Here is an 8,968-nt window from a genome sequence, read left to right as displayed (position 1 = left end):
GGCAGGATAGGCCTGTTCCCCTCCAACTACGTCAAGTTTCTGTCAGCATCCCAAGGTAGGTTATAACTGAAACAACTGGTTTCATCAGGTTGGTGAGTCACTGAATAAAAATACTATTTTTTACACAACCAAGAGGTTTATCAAACCGACGTTTCGGTTACCATCTGTCATCTTCTTCAAGGCAATTCTGACTGGTTCACATTAAACTGCAGCACAGGTGTCGCTGCTTATAGATGGGTTCCCAAACGCAAAGTATTTACATATATGCAGTCACAGGGAATAACATCACAATGCGGTCCCAAACGTACAGAAGTGTAACACATACACAACTATGGAGCAAAAAACTGCAACGATTATCATCTAAATAGCAAGGTTCTTTTATTCACAACCAAGCATTTTACAAGAGCTCTTGTAAAATGCTTGGTTGTGAATAAAAGAACCTTGCTGTTCAGTCATTCGCCAACCTGATGAAATTATTCACGAATTATCATCTACTTCTTAAGCATGCGTTCTCTAAACACACACACACACACACACACACTCACACACACACACACACACTCACACACTCACACACACACACACACACACTCTCACACTCACTCACACACTCACACACACAGACACACACACACACACACACACACACACACACACACACACACACACACACACACACACACACACACACACACACACACACACACACACACACTACAACCACTGCTAGGTACTTAAAGATTGGGTATTCTTCACAATGACCGTCGGTATTCACTGTACTAGCTATAGGTAACGACGGAACACAATGTCCCATTCAAATATGATGAAATCTGAAGAAAAAGATAAAATTTTCGCCAACCTCACTGTTATTTGCACTATTTTTCTAGTGTCTGCATCAAAGCTAAGGGAACTGTACGATTCATCCGACCCCAACCGCAGATCGGGAAAGGCAAGCGTCTAGAAAGCTAGTCTAACTGCACCTGTCGTCCGGATCGCTAGGCGGCGTGACTTCACGATGCTGTGACCAACAGTCAGCCTTTGGGCGTTCTAGTGAATCATTCGTCGATATGAGTATCGATACGAGTAGATTTGAAAATAAAGGGTACCTGAGTCAAGTTAAAACGGAAATAAGATAAGATGGTGTACACTAGGTGAAGAAAGTTTGTGTTTTTTTTTTGTATCGAATGATCCTAAGTCAAAAGATAAAGAGTGATTCAGAGTTTTCAGGTACATTCGTTGATTGAAAAGAAAATCTGGAAAGGCAATGTTGTTAACAGCTTTCAAGTGTGCAAGTAAGTCGATTTGTTTCCAAAACGTTTATGTATGTACATAACAAGACAGTTATTATGGTCAATGTCTGTGGTTTTTATAAAAATCACTAGAAGTGATGCATCGACCAATGAAAACGGATTGTACAAAACAAAAACGACTTTCGAGGCCATGCTTTAATCAATACAGCCATTAATAGATACTTCCATTTTGTTATTGAGGTCTCCCTTCAATGACGAAATAGATGTTTATATAACTACTTTGTATATGCAGAATCATTATCATTGTTCGGTAAGACAACAGAAGCCGACACGAAATAATTATATACTAGTTTATTCTTTGTCTAATTAAAGCATGTACATATTTAAAAGCAGCTTTCTCTTACGTTGTGTCATTTCAAACTATAGTGGACAAAGAAAAGCGCAAATAAAGACAATAAACTCTTACCTCAATTTTGACTCGTTTGTACAATATGGCTGCGGCGTAACATACCCGAAGAATATTCAGTCGGATTGTAAATTTTAAATGCTTGCCTCTTTGAATATTAGAATCAAATACAAATACCAAGCGAAATAAGAGCGAGAGAGATATTACATATACACATATTGGCTTTTATAAGGTGGAATTCAGAGATGAAATATTGATACCATTCTACCTTAGCGGGGACGTTGAATTCATAAAAATTCGTTGTGAGGCACAACACCCAGTAGGTGTGTAAGTCTTAAATGCTAGCCTCTTTGAATATTTTATTCAAATACACAGGTACTGAGCGAAGTAAGGGTGAAAGATATTTTACATATACGCATCTTGGAATTTATATGGTGGAATTCGGAGACAAAATATTGATATCATTCAACCTTAGCGGGGACGTAAAATTCATAAAAATTCTTTGTCAGGCACAACAACACCTAGTCGGAGTGCAGAATTTAAATGCTAGCCTTTTTGAATGTTTGAATCAAATACACAGATACTAAGCGATATAAGAGCGAGAGAGATATGACCTATACACATCTTGGCTTTTATAGGATGGAACTCGGCGATAAAATATTAATATCATTCTACCTTAGCGGGGACGTAACTTTTGAATTGTGGCCTTTTTTGATATTTAAATCAAATACACAGGTACTATGCGAAGTAAGAGCGAGGGACATATTACATATCATGGCTTTCATAGGGTGGAATTCGGAGACAAAATATTAATATCATTCCACCTTGGCGGGGACCTTAAATTCATAAAAATCTTATATGCACTTGAAAACGGCAGACCTACTAGAGTGCCATTCGTCATCTAGACTGCTAAAAAGATAACTGCCAACTGCCTTTTCTTATTTTGAATACATTCGAATTCTTGTGTTCATAATCAGGTACAGCTTATATCCAAGGAGGTTATTGTTATATCACAAGAAGGTTTTCAATATAGAGTCGGGCTGCTATACGCTAGTCATCCGCATGAGGTCCTCCTAACAAGAAATTTCTGATATGTACAATTGCAAACCTGGCGTACTTTGTTGACAAATACCATTAAATCATTACTTTATGCACTATTTTCCCTAAAATGGCATTCATGAAATCAGCTGGGTTTTCAATCTATATCTAGATTCTTAGAAAATACATGTTGTTGCCTGGTGAGATCAAAGCAATTGCAGCAAAAGATATCGTTTCTGTTTCTGTTCATATATACAGATTCCAAAGTCTCGTAGCTCTAGCATATGTTAATAACTTGTCGTTAGCTATTTAGTAGATGGTTTATATAGAATGAAGCATTCGAAAGAAAATAAAGGCTTTGACTTGACTTGACTTGATAGATACAGCGAAGTATTGGTCCATATTCAAAGATGACTGTACACATGATGGGCATAACTAGATACTTAGGGAGTCCTTGAGTTAGTGGATTCTCTGTCAATTGCTCACTAGTATGATAATAATCATGAATCAATATACTTATTCAATCAGTCTTTGAATTAGGGCATATCACCTACGAAGACATCCCAATGTTGTGTTCTTTGTCTTCTGATCTGCCGCAAAACTACATCTGTGGTAAAACGGACGAAGCTGTCGCGCTACACCCCTGTCGTAAGACTATCTTCACAGACTGGCCTTGGATGACGACGATTTGGACTCCACTGGCTCATATAGTTCCCTCAGCTTGGCGGCTGACACTGTAGGGAAAAGTCAACCATGAATATAGAGGTAAACGTAGTTCTAACACATTTGAGTAATCCCGTGTTATGCTTAGGTCCCAATTGCGCCGGTGCCCGTAGGGGATGTGGTCCCGGCCGGGACCCGAAGCCAAAAATTTGTCCCGGTGGACTGTCGGGTACCTCCAAGTGTCCGCACGATTAGCTCACGGCGACTATTAGTAATTGGGTCCCGCGTTGATTTTAAGTCCGAGTTAAAATGATTCGGGGTCCCGGCCGGGACAAAAAATAGCCCGGCAGCCGCAGGGTGTCGTACGGGGCCACGTAGGGTGACGCCCGAAAGTGTAAAAAAAACAGCCCGCCAACTACCCGGCGGGGCCCCTTTTTCCAATTCGGACCTAAGCATTAATTGAATATTAACTAACTGTATTTTGCAAAACAATACATCCTTCGGGTATGGGATGGTAAGTCAATTGATAGATGATCATCATATAGTAGGTCGTACTCAAAACACATCATATAAGTCGGTAAAACGTCCACACAACTCAACGTACTGCCAAACCTTGGGACGCGGACAGAAACTTGACGTAATTGGAGGGGAACAGGCCTATCCTGCCTCTCAGGTAACCCAGGCACCAGCCGCCATCTTCCCCCTCCAGCACCTCGATGACGTCATCAACCTCCAGAGCCAGCTCGTTCTCTTCTGCCGGGCGGTAGCAGTACAAGGCGCGGGCGTATCTCCTCACTACTTAAAGGAAATAAAACAAAAAAATCTTTTACTAAGCAAGATCTACTCGGTACACCGTCCTTGCCTTAGAATATATTCTTATTCTTTCTTTTAAGGCTACGAACTTCAACTTGCTGAAGATTTATTTGTTATTTATTTATTGGCTAGGCTGTTTTAGACACACAGCCAGGGCTGCCCAACTATTCCGAGGCCATTACAAAGGGCTAGCACTGCTGACAAAGAAAAGGCATTACAATGGACAACATAGCGAGCTATAACAATATTCTAAATACATAATTGCTAAAGATTCTGTAGCCTATGTACCGACTGTAAGGTTTGATCCACTCACACCGGGAAGGATCCCTACTCTTTTCAATGAGTTTGGTGGGCTAATTCTAGTGCTTAATATGTGGCTCTAGATCTGCTCAAACAAGGGACCTCTATCAGTCCAAGTTAAGCGCAAAGTTTAACTACATGTATGAGTAACCAATGACCACACAGGTTAGGTGTAACAGGTAGTGCAATGTAATACAACCAGCTGATGTCGCACCGCGTGTCTGCGAAGATGATGTGTTTCGCCAAAAGGCGGTTATACCGGCCATACAAAACACATACCACATTCATTGTTATCATGGAAGCTCATCTGTGTTAGTAGCAACGTGCCAGGAAGTTAATCACTAGACAAAGTCAGAATATTGGACACAGGACAGGACTACTTTATGAGAGGTATAAAGGAGGCCATGGCCATATGCATCAGGGCACTCCAGCCATCAGCAGTCAACAGAGATGGTGGGCTTTATAAACTTCCTGGTACGTTTGACCAATTGCTGACATGTAAAGGAAGTGCAAAGGAAGTGATTGGTCATTATTGATTCTGATGAATGCGACTTTGGTGGTTAAAAATTTGATCCGGCCGTATACGTATACCTTAGTGTTGGAAGAGAGTTTAGGTGTGTAGACATTCATTGTTGTTGATGACCCCTCACATTTTGCTACTATCTGTCACCATATTGTGATATTAAAGAGAAACTAGTGCATCTCTAGTAACTCACCCTTTCCTTTGTTAGACGTCCGTCTGATGGTCTCTATGCCGCCATACGGTGCACTGGGCGAACGCGGCTTCACTGGAGAACACAGCGTTAACAAGAATACTTGAACAATTTTGAAAGACACAAAATATTCAAATTAACAAAAGCAAAAGTCAATTTTTTTAAATCTATATATGCAGACTGTTTTTTTAAAGTTGTTTAGCCTGAAATCCAGTCTTGTTATGTTTTAGATAAATCATTTTAGTATGCTTCCACAAGTTATTCCAGTCAACAAAAGTTGAATTCACATTTTTTGTTGTTATCTAGGCAGACTGGCTTTTGAAGTTTATTAGCCTAAAATACAGTCTTGTTAACTTTAGCATGCTTCCAACAGTCGCTACCCCAACATGGGAAGCAGACTTAAGCTAATCAGACTGGATTTTGGGCTAAATGCTGACAGGACTGCTGCAATACATTCTTGCTTGACACAGCTGATTAAAAAAAGTAGCTTTTCTTCCGATACATGCATGTCTTGTGTATTGTTTTTCTTGATAAAAATCAATAAAGAATGATTTTGAAAAAAATCCAACCAAAACAAAGAAACTAAAGTACCAGGCGGCTTGAGGTTCGGGTGCCGGGTGACCTCCAGAGTTTCCTCCCCCGGTCTGTCCCCTCCCTTGTCCCCCTGCCCCCTCCCCATGTTGTAGTAGAACGAGAAGCGTTTCTTCTCCTGCCGTTGTCTCCGCCGTCGCACGAAGTACACGGCCAGGGCCAGACAGATGACCAACCACATGCCGCCCGCGATAGCCCCCACCAGGATCAGTACATCTACACCCTCTCCTCCAGTACGGGCGACTGAGGAAAAAAAAAATATGTTTGACAAAATCGCCCTTGCAATTCATGAACTGGCCGCTAGGTGACTTCTTCCCGAAAACCAGAGCTATCTATCGCCCAAAAGATGACCAGCCACATGGCGCCCGCGATGGCCCCCACCAGGATCAGTACGTCCACACCCTCTCCTCCAGTACGGGCGACTGAGGAAGAAAAATATATGTTTAACAAAAACACCCTTGCAATTCATGAACTGGCCGGTAGGTGACTTCTTCCCGAAAACCAGAGCTATCTATCGCCCAAAAGATGACCGGCCACATGCCACTCGCGATGGCCCCCACCAGGATCAACACGTCCACACCATCTCCTCCGGTACGGGCGACTGAGGAAAAAAAACATAGTTAAAATATATTTGTGACAAAAACACCTCTGTAATTCCTGAACTGGCCGCTAGGCCAGGGCCAGACAGATGACCAGCCACATACCGCCTGCGATGGCCCCCACCAGGATCAACACGTCCACACCCTCTCCTCCGGTACGAGCGACTGAGGAAGAAAAACATAGTTGAAATATATTTGTGACAAAAACGCCCCTGTAATTCCTGAACTGGCCGCTAGGCCAAGGCCAGACAGATAACCAGCCACATGCCGCCCGCGATGGCCCCCACCAGGATCAGTACGTACACACCCTCTCCTCCAGTGCGGGCGACTGAGGATAAAAGAAACATAGTTAAAATATACTTGTGACAAAAACGCCCCTGCAATTTCTGGACTGGCCGCTTGGCCAGGCCCAAACTTATGTAACTTCTTCCCGAGCACGGGAGTCATTTACTGCCCAAACAAGGTGACCATACCATGTACAGAAGACGAGATATCATAACCGGAAGTTCCGCTGCCCTACCTAGGGAAGTCGCTAGGGGGCCCAAAATCTAATCCTTTTTCAGTTTTTCTTACACACTGCCAACACACCAAGTATGAAATAAATCCAGTCGAGTTATTTTGTTGATCAACATACCTACAGACAAACGCTAATGAAATATAACCTCCACGACATTTCATGGAGGTTAACATATATTTTTCACCAGAGAATGTGTTTAACACTGTAAACTTCCTAAACCTAACAACCATTGCTTACCTCTTATGGAGAGCATGACTGACTTGATATCGTCCTTCCCCACTTTGTTTGACGCCGTGCACACATACGTTCCCGTGGCGTTCAGTCGAACCTTCTGCAGCACAAGGGAGCTCGTGCAAACACCAAGGGATAGCCGCTTGGTGGTACTGCGCAAGCGTATGCCGTTTCTGGACCACGTGACGTTAGGTGGAGGGTGTCCTTCCGCGACGCACTGCAAGACGGCGTTGTCTGACACGGCCACGGTGAGTGAGTCGGACACACTGACTATCGTTGCGGGATCTGTGGGAAAAGTTATTTCAGGCATTACTCTAGACATTTATCGTGGAACAGTAAGAAACACAAGAGTCACATTTGATGCTATATGTTTTTGTCATTCTCTTACTTTCTTACAACTTGACTTTAGCTACCAATAGTACTAGTCAAATTCGTACTCTAGGGGCTCTGGTCCAAGACAAGATAGATAAGCTTGGAGAAGCAGAGTGAAATTTGTCCTGGTAAACATTACTACATACAGTCAACCTATCTTTAGTGATCACCTTAAGCCCCCCTCTCACTGGACCCGCGGCACGCTGGCGGCATTTTGCTGCGGCCTATTGAATTGACAAAGCACTCAATGAATTTCATCGACAAAAACGAATCTTTTTTAGGCTTTGTGTGCTTTGTTGTCATTTTGGTCACACTTGTACGTTTTGAATGATATTCCCATTATAAAGTCAAGGGTAACAAAAAAAGTTTAGGACGCAGCGACGCCGCCAGCGTGCCGCGGGTCCAGTGAGAGGGGGGCTTTAGGGACCACCAAAAAGTGGTCACAATGGCCAGCTGGTTCCTGCTAAAGTAAAGAAAAACGCGCATGTTTCCAAAAACGGTTTAAATCTCTACTTACATCTGACCTCCAAGAGGAGACTGTCACTCACAGACTTGACCACGTGACCTGCAACACATCTATACCGTCCTGCATCGCTCCTGGTCACGTGATGTATCAGCAGGTCGGGAGACTGCAGCGTCCCGTCGGAATATTTGGAGTCGAATCTGAGGGTGTCGATCGCGGTGCTATCTTTCTCCCAACGGAGTGACGTCACGTTGGGACTGGCATCTCTCACTGCGCATGTCAGAGACGCTGACCGACCCTCGGCGGTGACGTAGGGCTTGGTGGGACCAACCTCAACTTTTGGTGGAACTACATGTCAAGCAATAACAGAATACAAAAACTTGTGATTACAATCGTAACTCTCAAAGTCAAAGCAAAATCAAACTTCCTTCCCGCTCCGTTTCAGTAGCCCTTGGGCCACACAACTTTGTGCAATCACTACAGCAGGGGGCTAGTCCACTGGTAGTGGTGTGTGTTTAACTTCCATACTCTTTCCCAAATGCTGAGTGCTAAGCATGTATGTACCATTTATAAAATCTTTGGTATGACCCGGCCGGGGATCGAACTCACGACCTACCTAATGCAAGGCGAACACTCTTAACTGTAGGTTTGAAAAAAAGCTATGCCATAAACCAGTATCTAGAAAATAAAAGACAGTAATGATGATCAAACTTATGTATCAAAGTGAAACTACAATTTCCAACTCAAGTATTTGGACAGTCAAGGAATCAAGTTAATCAGTCGAAAATTTGGGTAAGTCCAAATATTTGTGTTGGAAATTGTAGTTTAGATTTGTTACAACAGAATGACTTCTACCAACACAGATGAACCTTCAAGTGATAATCAAACTTGCCTAAGACATTCATCTCAATGAATCCTTCCTCCGTAGGAAATCCTTCTCCCATTATCGTCAGAACATAAGTCCCACCATCTCTTCTCGTCGTGCGTTGTATCTTCAAGGATGCCCTCCCCT

General features: G+C 42.8%; 1 protein-coding gene and 1 long non-coding RNA gene across 2 annotated transcripts; both read right to left on the bottom strand.

The window, feature by feature from the left end:
- Nucleotides 1–2,901: 2,901 nt before the first annotated feature.
- Nucleotides 2,902–5,264, bottom strand: LOC136443955 (uncharacterized). Its single transcript, XR_010757212.1, has 3 exons — nucleotides 5,187–5,264; nucleotides 3,970–4,155; nucleotides 2,902–3,428 (listed from the first exon to the last, which is right to left on the bottom strand). It is a non-coding gene; the product is annotated as an uncharacterized lncRNA (long non-coding RNA).
- Nucleotides 5,265–5,381: 117 nt separating this feature from the next.
- LOC136443000 (protein amalgam-like) lies at nucleotides 5,382–8,624 on the bottom strand. Its single transcript, XM_066440044.1, has 7 exons — nucleotides 8,617–8,624; nucleotides 8,381–8,433; nucleotides 8,011–8,304; nucleotides 7,128–7,406; nucleotides 6,098–6,196; nucleotides 5,775–6,017; nucleotides 5,382–5,386 (listed from the first exon to the last, which is right to left on the bottom strand). The coding sequence occupies exons 1-7, from the start codon at nucleotides 8,622–8,624 to the stop codon at nucleotides 5,382–5,384; spliced, it is 981 nt and encodes a 326-aa protein (XP_066296141.1).
- Between the last annotated feature and the right edge of the window lie 344 nt (nucleotides 8,625–8,968).

Source organism: Branchiostoma lanceolatum, chromosome 10 (genome assembly GCF_035083965.1).
Source record: "Branchiostoma lanceolatum isolate klBraLanc5 chromosome 10, klBraLanc5.hap2, whole genome shotgun sequence".
Lineage (NCBI taxonomy): Eukaryota > Metazoa > Chordata > Leptocardii > Amphioxiformes > Branchiostomatidae > Branchiostoma > Branchiostoma lanceolatum.
Note: the sequence above shows the minus strand (reverse complement) of the source record. Positions and strands in the feature narration are given on the sequence as shown.